We start from the raw sequence: 15,753 nt of genomic DNA on the forward strand, positions 1-15,753 counted from the left end.
TCAGCACAGCTCTATACCAGAATGTTTAAGATCACTTCTTGCTTCCTGCTTCTGCCCAGCTTTATGGAGATGCAGATTTAATTTCCCAACAGGACTTGGCACCTGGACACCGTGTCAAAACTACCAGTACCAGGTTTAAGGACCATGGTATCCCTGTTCCTAATTGGCCAGCAAACTTGCCTGACCTTAACCCATAGAAAATCTATGGGGTATTGTGAAGAGGAAGATGCGATTCACTTTTTGTTTTCAAATATTTCCTAAATTCTGTTTAACAGAGAGAAGTTCAAAAGTTCAACACATTTTTATACATTTTTTGGTCTAGACTCAATAAGCAGGCATGGTCGCTCCTTTTGGTGTCGTCAATCTGGCAACCTGTGCTTTTTGGCATTTCATTTTTTAATGGCGATTTAATTTTAACAGCAGTTAATTCCACACTATGCGTGCAAACAGACGACAGCGGTATAAATTCTCAAGTAACAGGCCACCTTTGCCATTCCATTCACTAGCATTTTATTCATGCCCCCTGCGACAAACTCAGAAAGAGTACATATTAAGGACTGGTTGGATAATTCTCAGAATAGTTATTGTTTCCAGCTCACACCAAAAATGTGCTCTAGCTTAAAGCCATTTTGATTTGTTTGTCATCAAATGCCTGACAGTTCAGAGTGTGCATCCTGTCTCAAAATATATGGAAAAGTACTACAAAGTGGTAATAGTTTGATTCAGGTGTTTACATGTCTGTACTCAACTTCAGTAAAGTACTGTAACTAAAATATGAATATTCTACATGTTTGAATCCAATTTATGTTTAGTTCAATTATGACTTCAGCATGCACTGAGGCAGTTTGCTGCCGAGTGTGACACGGCTGGGATGAGAATCAGCACCTCCAAGTCCGAGGCCATGGTGCTCCATCGGAAAAAGGAGGTTTGCCATCTCCAGGTTGGAGGAAAGTCCTTACCCCAGGTGGAGGAGTTTAAGTATCTCAGGGTTTTGTTCATGAGTGAGGGATGGATGGAACGTGAGATTGACAGGCGGATTGGTGCAGCGGCAGCAGTAATGCTGTCAATGTACCGGTCCGTTGTAGTAAAGAAAGAGCTGAGCCGAAAGGCAAAGCTCTCGATTTACCAGTCAATCTACGTTCCTACTCTCACCTATGGTCATGAGCTTTGGGTCATGACCGAAAAAACAAGATCTCGGATACAAGCGGCTGAAATGAGTTTCCTTCTAAGGGTGGCAGGGTGCACTCTTATGGATAGGGTGAGGAGCTCTGACACTGCTCCTCCACATCGAGAGAAGTCAGCTGAGGTGGCTCGAGCATCTGTTTCAGATGCGTCCTGGACGCCTAGCTAGGGAGGCGTTCCAGGCATGTCCCATCGGGAGGAGGCCTCGGGGAAGACCCAGGACATGCTGGAGGGACTATGTCTCTCGGCTGGCCTAGGAACGCCTCGGGATCCACCCGGAGGAGTTGGAGGAAGTGTCTGGGGAGAGGGAAGTCTGGGGTTCTCTCCTAAGACCGGCCCCGGAAAAGCGGCAGAAAATGAATAAATGAATGACTTTAGTCAGATTAAGGCAGGGGTGTCCAAACTCGACCCTGGAGGGCTGGTGTACTGGAGAGTTTAGCTCCAACCCTAATCAAACACCCCTAAACCAGCTTATCAAGCTCATAGTACCAGAAACTTTCTGGCAGGTGTGTTGAAGCAAGCTGGAGCTAAATTCATAAGGACACCGGCCCTCCAGGACCAAGTTTAGACACCCCTGGATTAAGGTAATCAAAAATCGCTGTTTACATGGTAAACTTTTCATCAGAGTATTGTCTTAATCATATTACAATTGGAGTATTGGTGTCCATGTAAACATACTCAGTGACTTAAAAAGTAATGTGACACAATTATATAGTCACACAACTCACTTTGTAGGTAGGCAGCTACAGTAACTATGTTATTAGACACAGACAAAAGACATTAAGAAACTTCCATTCACTAACGTTTGCTGCTGTGTCATGACAAACCCTATTCATCTCAGCACAGACAGCATGATAAACAAGATAAATGTTTGGTCTGAATCAGAAGTGTTCAATCTTTCTCCTGGAGATCCTGCCGAATTCAGTTCCAGCCTTTATCAGACACACCTGCAATGGCTAATTAGTGGCTTATCTTCTTGGCTTTATTTGCAGCAGGTGTTATAGAGCAGGGTTGGATCTAAACCTGGTAAATAGATCCAGAAACAGGACTGAGCCTCAGTACTCTTGGTCTGCTTGAGTTTTAATATACAATGGGTATATGAAAATGTCAGAATTGTCAGAAAAGTGGCAAACTTGTACAACTTCATTGTACTTTATTCATAGGAAAAAAAATATTTTAAATGGAGGCTCACCCACAAACCCCACCTCTAACCCTATCCTCATTGGTTATGAGGAAATCATACTAAGAAATATGAATGAGATCATACAAATTAATACGAATTAGCCACTAAATCAAAAAGTAATGAATTGCAGTAATACATTTTATATGTTCTTTGTTTATCTAAAACACCGATTCTTGAGATATGAGGCAAAACAGGTCCACTTGTTATAACTGCTATTGGGTTTAGAAATGAAAAATAAAAAAAGTAATTTCTTTGCAAAAGAATGTGTTTGAAAATTTGTCATTATTTGTGAATAATTGTCAGTACACATTTTATATTTTTTTTCCCCATTTTACAACATGTTTTTGTCACACTTCTCAAGAAGTTTCTTCAGGAATTCTTCTGTAATGCAGGAACAGTCAATCCAAATTCAAGATATTTGATGCCCCTTAAACTGTTGGGTCTAAACTGAGCAGCCATTTTGGATGCTAAAGTCTGGGCTGCTGTGGTCAAAATTCACACTTGAAGGGACATTCGTTTAAGTTCTTACTGGAACCTTGGAAATTCTGACTTCCAAGTACAAATGGAATGTACCGTCACCGTGAACAGCTCAGCTATAATGTAACATCAAAACCCCATCTTAAGCCATCTCTAGAACCCTGCACATTGACAAATGGCTATAAGAAGATAAGAAAAGGATAAGAAAGAGAGTTCTTTGCTACAATGAGCCATTGAGAGGTTGGCAAAGGATTGACTTTTCCATCTCACTCCTGCAGATTTGAACTTTGTGTTTAACAGCTTTTGGTTTATGATTTCTGCTGCTTGCTATTTCTCAAATCAAAATGTTTATATTTATCATTCATTCTTGAGTGATAAACATTGAGAAACATGTACACTGGTTGCAACTGCAATAGATGTTTTATTTGTAAAATGCATTTAACACATCTATCCTCGTTACGTCAATTTTATCAAATTTATGGCACTTGTCTTCTTGCTTTTATTCAGATTAGAATAAGGAAGGGATCTTAAACAGATATTGAATCTACACCATAGACTGTAAAATATATGGACGTAGCATCCGTGACGTCACCCATAGGTTTCTGAAGAGCGCAAAAGAAGCCACAAGTAGGCGCGGCCAACCGTCGCCATTTTGTTCGCGCGTCATCGCACCCACGGCGGGATACCAAACAAGGGCAAAGAGGCGGAGAGTGGGCGGAGCTACAGACACCTGCTGGCACTTTGCTTAGACCTGGCAGACAGACTTTACTTTGGGAGAAACGCTTGATACTTTATTACCTGCGACTCGTTTGTGTTCTGACCACATGTGCTTGGCTGTACACTATATCAATAAAGTGTTTAGACTTTTAAAAACACTGTAGTAATACAGTGAGCCACTAAACATTGCTCTTATGACGTTTTTCTACAGGAGGAAAACGCTAAATACTTCCAAACACTTCAAATGCAAGACTATTGGTGAACTCCAGCATAACACTGTAAGATAACGCTTCAGATGGCTGTTCTAGAGCCTACAGCTAATCAATCTGTCACATTCTGGAGTGCTTTACGGGTCTAAAGAAAAATATTAATGATAAATGATCTTAAATAAAGCAAATACATTTATAGAGATGGTATACAAGTATATAACTTTACTCACATGGGAAACAGAGGCCACGTGAATGGTTTGCGAGCACAATAAAGTGCACACAGCATCCCATATCATCTGATAATTGTAAGAAATAAGTCCGAAAGGCAGCTGACTGTGTAAAGCCACATAAAACAACACAAAAATACGATGAATATGCCGAGATCAGTGGCTAATCTACCGGATTCAGCTGAGGTGAAGTGACGGCGACCAGCGAGACCTAGCTGTCACTCAAGTGGCCACGCCCTTAATTATGCAAACTTAATATAACCTAATATAAAGGAAATGGAGGAGTTATAAAAAAATTCACCCCCCTCACAGTTGTCATGGAAGGTAATAATAGCTATATGAACCAAAATCTTTCTTTGTACCAGGCTGTAAACACCTTTTTTTCTGCTGTAAAGTTGGCCATTCTAACAGTGGGCTCAATTGCAGTTTGCTCTATTATGGAGCCAGGACTAGCGGAATTTTGATGAATTGCAGTTTTAGTTACTTCCGTATTGGCCTCCCGAGGGAGAGCGGGAGGTTGCCGCTTGATCTACACTCATTTTTATCCTTTATATTTTTAACAATTATTTTTAAGTTATTTTGCCATACTTTCAGGTTTATCTTTTCTTTTATAGTAAAATAGTTTGATTGATTTTTTGCACGATGAATAAATGAATGAATTAAACTCAACACTTAAAATATATATATATATACCTTGAACACCTGGTTGTTTGTGACTGATTTCTTTTATTGTTTCAATTCATATTACTTTACATTTGATTTTAGAATATATTGTAAACATTTATACTAACGTCGTCAAATCCGAATTTAGCCTACTGAGGGGAATTAAAGGATGCAGGCAATGTGAGTAGCCTACTTTACGACAACAATAATTGTAGCTTTCAACCTCCTCCCCATTCATACACTAAAGTTCAATTTAAAGCTCTCGACAAACAACTCAAGACGCTTACCACGCGAGTTGATGAACCAAATCTCTGCAAATCCAATCTCTGCAGCAGCTGATTGGAAAATGTGTTATGAATAACCGCAGAGAGGCGCCATAGTCCTTTCTCTGCTCAACGAGTACATTTGGTGGAGTTCTGAGGGGGTATAATAGTTTGTCGTGACGTCAGCGGGCAGATCTGGGGTCTGTGCTGCGCGTTTCTGGATGAAACTCAGTGGCGCAGCAGCAGGATATTTACCACACTCTACCACACTCGCTGACTGTATTTCACCTGTCTTTACCTGCTGGACTAAACGCTGCAATGAATCTGTGTGCTGTTCTGCTGTTTCTCATCGCCAGGGTCTGTGCGGAAAGTCTGGAGGGGCCAACAGGTAAGACTCGAGTGTTTCAGAGACTTTTCATTTCATAGTATCAAATCAATAGACTTTACACATAAACTGTACTGGGAATTGGAGAACAATCAAACCAGTCCACGGAAGGTTTTCTATCTGTTACAAACGACGTGAAAAGTTTAAATAAGTTTCAAGCTTTCTTTTTATATTATCGGTTGAATTTATAAGGATAACTAGTTGATCATAACGGACGGAGCGTGTCATAATGAATGTTTGTCGAAAGCAATGACATCGGAGTTTTGAGAAGAGTTGAGTTTTGAAAGACGTTTTTATTCGGTTGTGGTTCGAGATTAGCGTGTGTATGAATGGATATTATGAGCCTACCTCTCAAATGAAACCCTAATGGTCCATTGTGAGAATAAAGTGAAGACTAACAATTTTAGTGCGTATAGATTGATGTTTTGAAAGCGTTAGAAGTTCAAGTAAACTTAAAAATTAACTTGGCCGTGTTAAAATGATACTAAACTTGAACAAATTAATTTAAAGCTAATTTAAAGGGGGAAAAATGGAAAAATAGGTTACACCCTTTCCTGTTATTCGGGAAAAAATATTATGTTGACATATATATATATATATATATATATATATATATATATATATATATATATATATATATATATATATATATATATATTGGTATTTTTTAATTTTTTATTGTAAACAAAATTGATTGTTGTTATAGTTAAAGTTGTTTGTTGATTGATCATGCACTATTTGACTTTTTGTTATTATAAAATTCTCTTATTGATTGATGTCTGTCTTAGATTAAATCTAGTATTCCTTTTGAGTTCAGACTTTGTGAGTAAAGGAATAAGAAGAGGATTGCCCTGAGGATGTGCTTCTGTCAGACTCCCAGTATATTGGCCCAATATTTACATTTTTTTTTATGTTTGTTTAAAATCTCTTGCTTTCACTTTCATGACATCAAATATGATCGCTGAAGCTGCTCTGGCTTTGCTTGTCAGGTCGTGTTGTGGTTTGTGGAAGGATTTTTGAGCTCCTGGATCAGCTTCAATTCTGTTCCCATCAAATAAATGTGTGAAGACTGTTAAACAGCAAACATCCATCAATCTATCCGCTCATCAAATACTTGTCCTGTGTATAGGGTCATAGAGATGAGCCTATCACAGTGTCTTGGGACGTGATTAATGGATACCTAACATGTAATAAAAGGGACCAATGTAGCCTGCAGTAAGGAATTTAAATAAGTAAATCTTACTATAAAATGATCTGAGAATTACAAATGATTTCCATTGATGTCACTTAATGTACTGATTAATTTATAGTAAATTATGTATTTGACTAGGGGGGAAAAATCAGAATTTAGATTTTACCACATGAAGCACATTTCAGCTTATATCAAAACACGTTTTTAGTGCACGCAGTGCAGTTTTTCCTTGTTTACTATCAACATAATTTCGTTCCATCTATTTGATGGCATTTATATTTTGTCAGAGCACACGTTGGACTGTTTACTCATGGATTTCAGCAAGCCTACTGCATGTATTGCGATGTTAAAGTCGATTTTTCTGTGTCTTTGAAGCATCCTTCATACTGTCAGATTACAGCATCACACAGTGGGGTGTGTGGGAGGTAATGAGACCTGAGTGCAAGTTCACTTCACTGACACTCTGACAGCGTGTGTGTGTGTGTGTGTGTGTGTGTGTGTGGCTGCGATTGGGGGCGAGGGAGGTTACAGAGGGTCTCTCGCTGCAGTAATCCAAATGAAAGTGAGTGGGCATTTCAGAAAATGCGTTCAAGGACACAGAACGTTGCACACTAGGCATTGCTAGGTTGTAAAGGAATAGGTCACTTGAAATTGACAATTTTCTTTTTAATTATATGTTGTTTTAAACCTTTATTGTGTAAATATTGTGCATTTTATATATACAAAACATGTTCAAAGCTACAGTGGCAGACAGGCTTAAAATAAAAATAAACAAATTAATAAAATATCAATAAAAATAGCATAAAAGCGTTTAATATGATTTTGCATTACAAATCTTCGAAAGCCATATGGCTTAATTTGTTATTTAATGTTAATTTTCCACTCCGTTGCAGCTCTAAAATGTCATCCATCATTCCACATGTTCAAAGACACAAGCTTTCTAGCGTTATTTTTCCATTGGTGTTCGGTCGGTGTCATCATTTTACTTGTTAAATGGAATGTAAATGACATTTCAGAGGATAATCAAACGTCAGAAGATTGTCAAAATAACAACCTGGCCTGTTTCTCATCTTGTAGCTTTAGTTTACAGCAATAATTTTGTAAACAAGTTTTGTATACAAGTTTTGCAATTAAACAATGCCAAATTTATCTCTGTTTTCGTTTTTACATGTGTTAGGATAGTTGGCGATTTCAGTGTGTAAAAAAACAACAACAAATTACTTTCAATGTACTGTACAGTCCTGTAGTCCATAATTTTATTTTCGGTTGCCAAATACACTCAAAAAAAGATTACTGCTGCTTGTTCATACTACCTGTTTAAAATGAGCTGAAATAACACAATTCTTGTAATTTCTTTGGCCAGTTTCTTTATTTTATGTTCAGTCTTCTTAAATTTGTTAACCATTAAGTTAACTTAAGCGTTTTGTGTTGGGACAACACAAAGGAATTGTGTTGGTCCAATCTGGTATCTGGTTAGGGTATTTGTAGTTCCCAGCATGCTTTGTGTGGGATTGAATTAAGAGAGGGAATTGTTGACAATTAAAGTAAGCTTAAGTGTTTACAAAAAAAAAAAAAAAGTTAACAAAAATACTTGTTAGAGTTTGATCTTCACTTCAGTTTGAAGATTTAGAAGAGTTTCATGTAATGCTTTGAGATTTGAGATTACCACCTTGCAGCAGCACCCATGCTTTGGATGTTCAATTAGCAAAAATGCAGTTTGTTTCTTTGCTCAGTGAGCAATAACTGTCCTGAAATTAGTTCTGATATCAGTCTCAATCAAATGTATATGCTAATCATGAAATATGCTTATAAATGGCTCTTTTAGTTCATTAAGGATAACCGTGAAAAAAGAGACCGTGAAATGTACGACTCATAATAGACATAAATAGATATAACAATATAAATAATATTATTAGACCTTTGACTTTAAGTTAAATAAAAATACAAATGAATTTAAACTTTAATAAATACTTTTGGTCGAACATGATTTTATCATGTTAACTCAATTGTGTAAATAGTTTTTTTTAGTTGGTGCTAAACAAATTTATTGGATGGAAATCCTGCCCTCATATAAATTTCAATTCACACAATGAGTGTACTCATGAATAGCCACAGAACAAATTAAACATGTAAAACCAATTTAAAAACAGCATTTTTGTTGTTTACCCACCGAAGATAGCACATATTCAGAAACTTGCACTTTTAAACTAGTTGTGTATACTATTTTCAGGTCTCAGGTCTGTTGTCGTGTAAATCGACCAAACATAATTATAAATTCCCATTTTTAGTCAAGTCACTTTTATTTCAGTAGTGCTTTATAAAAAATAAAAGTTTTATAAACATAAAATTGGCAATAGTCAAGCGTGAAGTTCTGTCAGTGTGAAACAAGTTCAATACATACACAATTTGTTTTGTTGTGTCAGTTCAATGATGATTGAGTTCAGTTCAACATTGATGTCACTATTGAAGAATGTGATTCCACTTTAGGGCATTAGTTGAAAATGCTGTAATGTAAATGGCCCCCAAACAGACTTTGTTTTCAAAAGATCACCTGTTAAATTCCAAAAGTAAAAAAGTGAAGCTGAACACACTTTGTGTTCTTCTCTGCTAAGCACATAGTGTTTAGGGACAGTTTGCTCACTTGCACATCTTGGCTTTGAATTACACTTACAATATAATACCACCTAATGCTCTATCTCACTGCCTTTTGACAGTTACAGTACAGTTGAGCTAGCCTTTGCACTTGGGGAACCTGTACTAAATGCTTGCAGCTTTTCTTTTGATTTTCATGTCGCATCATTTAACTGCTATCTACAGATGCAGTGGTGAAAAGTCTTTTCCTGAATGAAGATATGAGTAAATGGTTGTACAGATGTGTTAGACATATATTTATTATTAGTTCTACGTTATAAATAGTTTTGTGTCACGGTGGCTAAGTGGGTTGCACGATCGCCTCACAGCAAGGTCGTTGGTTCGAGGCTCGGCTGGGTCAGTTGGCGTTTCTGTTTGGAGTTTGCATGTTCTCTGATTTCCTCCACAAGTCCAAAAACATGTGGTATAGGTGAATAGGGTTAGCTAAAATTGTCCTTGTGTGAATGAGTGTATGTGGATCTTTCCCAGTGATGGGTTGCAGCTGGAAGGGCATCCACTGTGTAAAACATATGCTGGATAAGCTGGCTGTTTAAGCTGAAAAGAAAATGAATGAATAAGTTATATATATATATATATATATATATATATATATATATATATATATATATATATATATATATATATATATATATATATTAGGGGTGTAACGATACACTCAGCTCACGATACAATGTGTATCACGATATAGTGTTCACAATTCGATATGTATCACGATATTTGAAATAAAAATTAAAACTGAAATGCAAATAAAAGATTTATTAAAAAAATTACCAAGTAAACAATTTTCAATGTATTTCTTTTGTTTCTTTTTGTTGTTCTTTAAGAAAATAACAAAGTTAAGGAAAATTTAAGTAAAGGTGCAAAAATAAAAAAATGCATTCTATTCAAGTCAATTTTCTCACGATTCTGTAGATGTAAAATAAAGGTGAATATGAGTAGGCTGTTATTATTGTTATTTCTCAGACTTATGGTAAAACAATAATAATATTATGTGTATGTCTACTGTTGGTTAAAATGCAAAATTTTGAATAGACTTTGAATAATGGACTTGAACAGACTTTACATTTGTCCTGGTCATTAATGCACAGTAAAGTGATGACATCAGAATACAACTATTCATAATTCTGAAGTATTATTATGTTTGAAACATGCTTGCAATCTGTCATTAACAATATTATTAGACCATTAATTCCCTAGTAAAATCAGACATTTGTCATTATCAGATTCCCTTTTGCATTATATTCAATATTATATAGGCTAGAATAGTTATACTGACACTGTTAAACATTTATTCTCATGCACAACACTCTGTGTTCGCTATGGAAAACAAACTTCAAATGCTTGTCGTGATCATAACTCTAAAATGCGATATGATCATTAAATGACGTGCACGCTTTCGGTTTCATTTTCACTGCTAAGTGCTGTTCATACTTCGTGTGCGGCTCCCTAACGATTACACTGTGCCACAAACTGAATGTTATTTACAACTTTATTACCTGTTATTCACAGCCTATGGAGGTTCTGGTTATTAAAGCATACGCGCGCGCGTCTATCATCAAGTAGGGCGCGCGCCCGCCCTCGTAACAGCTCATGGTCAGCAGCGCATTGAGCGCACGTTATGTGTTATTTTGCGGCCGTGAATACATAATAACATGAAGACAGAAATGACATTTTTGGGTGAATTGTACCTTGTAAACACAGTATGGGACTCTTTCAACACCATTAGGAGATATGCATGTCGCTGAGCAAAGTATGTAAAACAATGTGAAGACTTCGGTTGTGTTTGACCCAGTATGCGTGTCAAAAAGCGGACGAGTCTAAAGCAATGTCTGTAAAACCGAAATGTTGCCAGACGTCCGACTTTGAGAGGATGGGCCATCCTGTATTTCAACTCCACTCATCTTGACCTGGCAACGTTACTGCTGCTAGTTCAAGCAATCTAAACTCACATGTGACAGCAGCTCACTAATAAGAGAAAACAGACGTCATATCGTAATAAAACCGTCATAACGCCAATATGCATATTGTGACATTTTTGCATCGCAATAAATCGTACCACGATAAATCGTTACATCCCTAATATATATATATATATATATATATATATATATATATATATATATATATATATATATATATATATATATATATATATATATATATATTTTTTTTTTTTTTATAATAATAAATAATAATAAGAATCAAACAGATCAATATATTATTTTATAAATGCATACTTTCTGTCTGTCATTTATGAATGCCCATCTGTTATTGGTTGAATAGTCTTGTCCATGACTAACGTGCACGTTTTTTCGGATGCCAAGTCAACAAACAGTGTTTATGCTTTTTTTAAGGTAATCAATGTGTGTACACCATTGCAAAAACGTTTGCTGAAACCATGATATACTTTTACATGACAGAATTGTATTTAAAAGACCAAGAGATGCTACAGATAAGGAGAGATTGATGAGTACAAAAACTCCAGATGAAAGAATCGCACTAGAGCAGTATCCTGAAACCCCCAGCAGCCCACCAGAGTCAGCAGAAAAGAGCAAGAGTAGGTGGTTGATATTATGAAGGAGGGCAGCAGAGGGCAATCGCTGGGCTATTCATTCTCTCAAACGCTTTCACTCAGTACAGCGGCCTTACTGTCTTCAGAGGCTTTGAAGCTTTGCGCTCACGCTGCCCTCAGTTTTAATTCATTGTTCCTAGACGATCTTTTGAACTGAAAGCACAGAAGTAGAATCTTAGTTGGGCAGTGTTTCCAATATTTCTTTTTGCATAATAATGCAGTAAAGTACGACTTAATATAATTAACTTTCAATAAAATAGTTGCATTAATGCATTAAACTGAACAAAAAACATAGAAAATACACTTGATATTGCATAAGATTTCTCTTTCATATTAATGCTTTCAAAGCATTGTAACTTCATAATAATCCATGAATCATGCTCACTAGATTACAAAATTATTAGCTGTGAAATGTAATATATATATATATATATATATATATATATATATATATATATATTTATATATATATATATATATATATATATATATATATATATATATATATATATATATATATATAGTTGAAGTCAGAATTATTAGCTCCACTGAATTATTCACCCCGTTTATTTTTTCCCCACTTTCTGTTTAATGAAGAGAAGATTTTTTCAATGCATTTCTAAATATAGTAGTTTTAATAACTCATTTCTAATAACAGTACATAATATTTTATTAGATATTTTTAAGACACTTCTATACAGCTTAAAAGTGACATTTAAAAGCTTAACCAGGCAAGTTAGGGTAATTAGGCAAGTTATTATATAACAATGTTTTGTTCTGTAGGCTATCAAAAATAAAAATAGCTTAAAGGGGCTAATAATTTTGACCTTAAAATGTTTTTGAAAAAATATTAAAAACTGCCTTTTGTTCTAGCCGAAATAAAACAAATAAGACTTTCTCCAGAAGAAAAAATATCAGAAATACTGAGAAAATTTCCTTGCTCTGTTAAACATAATTTGGGAAATATTTAAAAAAACAAAACAAAAAAAAAAATCAAAGAGGAGCTAATTATTCTTACTTCAACTGTGTGTGTATACTATATATATGAAGAGTTCAGATACAAAACCCTCTGAATGCATCAGACCTCTTTTTTTGTAAATGAGCATTTTCTATCAGGCTCCTCTGATTAGGTTTCACTTTATAGATAATGATAAGGTTATTAGCTAGTACATAAAATAGTTTTTTTTTTCAAAAATGTCACTTTAGACAATTCTTTGGTTTTTAACAAGGTAAATTTTCTTTTGCGTCAAAACCAGCTAAATCCACTTGTGTTTTTTTTGCAAAAACCTCTAAATCCACCTATTGGGACAAGACATTGTAATTAGTTGAAAGATCACTAAAGATGCAATTAGAAATTGTTTTACCAAACATAAACCACATTACACAATCCACCTACAATTAAAAATACATCTGTCAAGTAATTGGCGGTTCATTCTGCTGTATAAACCAGTGACTAAGCAGAAGGAAAATGAAAGAATAAATGAACATTGGTTAGTAAGCGTTATAGTTTAAACATTTTCACATTATAATCTGGCCTACATGCTGAAATATTGATTGAAAATGTGGTCACTGTTTATAGGGCAATTGTATGTTAACACTATGCAAAAAGGCTCCAATAGCTAACATTAGTTAATTAGATAAACTTACTCAAATCTACAAAAGCTTTTATTAGTTTTAGGTCATGGTAATATCTTATTTAATGTAATGCATTGTAGACTCATACTGACTGCAAGGCCACAGTGCAACAAATCACCAGCAGTTACAACGGTGGTGACCAAAACAGTTTTTCAACACACAGTCGATCACAACCCTCTGCCGATAAGTCTCCTTAGCCGATTACCAAGCTTTTCAACTTTCCAACAATTTCCAACTACACTCTATTGTCAACAATGCATGAAATGGACCTAAGATCATCAGGAATGGTCTGTGAGTGTAGATTGAAAGAATTATTGGAGTAGCTAGACAAATTAGGATTCCTGATGCATCTTATGGATGGTTAAAGGCAGATCTGTTAATTGCTATCAGAAGGAAATGCCCCTGGATGCACTGTTGGGCAGAGACAGGATGGTAGCAGTGCTTTAATGTTGTAGATGTTTCTTGGGACACTTTAGTCCACACTATCCCAGCAGCACTATCCATTACAACTGTCAGGTCAGATTGTGTGGCACCGTGTTTCATTTGAGTTGAATATGAAACACCTTGAAGAGATTTTGTCTGAAACATGTACGCCTGTACAGACATCTTTATGATCCGTCCATGCATGGTCATAGGGATAACCAGATGACCAATAAGTTTGTTAAAAAAGTTAAGAAAATCTTGAGGGACAAGTTTGTTAAAGCTAAAAAGAGAGGCCATGGCAAAAGTGGAGACCCAGGTGGTTTTAATACACAATTAAAGTGTTAATTAAAGTGTAAGATATTTTTCCACCATTCATAGGTTTTACACTGATGTTTATATTACAATTTTGAATTTAAAATAATTAAATACTTACAAAATTTAAGTGAAGTAACAAAAGTATTTCTTTGATAACTGGAAAGAAATATTTAAACCTATCAGTTTACAATATACTGATGCCCTGTTTTTCTAGGCTTTATTGTTGATAATGGTCAGGAATGTTGGACCATTATTGCCTTTTTAGCATATATATAGGACACTAGCCAGACAGTAATATGTGAATTGTGGAGTGTGCTAAATCTATATAAATATAAAAAGTCAGTACTTTTTAGTAAGTGTAATTTTTTTGGCTTTTATTCTTGCTATACTAAATATATATATATATATATATCTGTAGAGCAACTCATGTTCTGTTGTCATTGATATTAAAAGGTTCAAGACACCCTCGAGCACTTTTTTGACATTTTAACAGATTTGTGTGTGTTGAGCATCATTTAAGATGATGTTAGCACCTGTTAACTTTAATTGTGTGGAAAACTGGATAATTTTGAGCTTTTGTCAGCTAATTTCATCTTTTGGGTTTAAAATTATTTTGGGGGAGGGATCAAAATCGGTGCCGTAGCGCGAATATGCTAGTGGAGTGATGAAGCTTTAGTTTTTCATCATTATTCATAGCGGAGTTTTCTTATCCCATTAGAATACCCTGTATTTTAATTATTCATGAGAGCGAATAATTAAGTTTCCATGTTTCCATGATCGACCTATGGGGTTTGTTGCATGTTTTTCCCTGCAATTCAGGGTCGATACAGCAAAGCTGTTTGTGTTCAGCAAGCGTTTTTGTTGGGAGAGCTGTACGAGAATTGGACAATTGCAGACTTTGTATTTTATCAGTTGAGTTCGTCGCCTATATCCGTGCTGCTGTGTTCGCCTATTTTTAAAATCTTCCAGATTACCGGCAGGGTTAATGGTTGAAATAGACAAGGCAAGAGATCTGCTGCACTGCTTTCCACTGTGTCTGCATTCAGATCCGGGAATGAGGAGGAGAGAATCCTTATATTGTTTATATAAACATGATTATCTTTATAATGATATAACAAATTGTGGTTATGTGTATATGAAATTGCGAATATGTAGCAGGGCATTAATTTACTTTATTTATTTGCATTTTACCCTCGTAAACTATAAAATCATGGGTCTCCTCACGGTTTGTGTCTCATTTTGTGAGCCAACAGACAACAGTTGTTTGCTCCCCACCTTCTCCCCTGCTCTGTTGGCCACACCCACTCCTCCCTCTGCTCAGAAAGCTCCACGCCCATTATGAGGCTTTTAAAAAAAAAGAAAAAAAAAGAGGTAGACTTGAACCGAAAGAGGGGGGTTTCATGACCCTTTGACTTTAATAGGTAGAACCGTCCGAGATATGAACAAAAGCAAGTGATGCATCAAAGCTTGATTTAAAAAAACTTGTATGGGTCTAAAAGACTTTATACTCATTAAAATAAATTATAAAAATAATAAGTTTAAAAATCTTGAACGATATTAATGATATAATGAAGTTCCAGAAACTTCCTACTTCTCTGTTTGTCTATCTGACTTTATGGTGGGTTTCTTTTGACCGCCCCTTGTCCGTTTAAAGAATA

The 15,753-nt window shown here is 35.7% G+C and overlaps 1 protein-coding gene across 1 annotated transcript in view; it reads left to right on the top strand.

Annotated features, from left to right (window-relative positions):
- The first annotated feature begins 5,163 nt into the window (after nucleotides 1-5,163).
- The window catches only part of ptprua (protein tyrosine phosphatase receptor type Ua), a 448,322-nt gene continuing 437,732 nt past the window's right edge, over nucleotides 5,164-15,753 (top strand). Inside the window, 1 exon segment of the mRNA XM_056479406.1 lies at nucleotides 5,164-5,309. Coding sequence (XP_056335381.1) covers nucleotides 5,240-5,309 — 70 coding nt within the window. The 5' untranslated portion in view covers nucleotides 5,164-5,239.

Source organism: Danio aesculapii, chromosome 19 (genome assembly GCF_903798145.1).
Source record: "Danio aesculapii chromosome 19, fDanAes4.1, whole genome shotgun sequence".
In the NCBI taxonomy this organism is placed as follows: domain Eukaryota; kingdom Metazoa; phylum Chordata; class Actinopteri; order Cypriniformes; family Danionidae; genus Danio; species Danio aesculapii.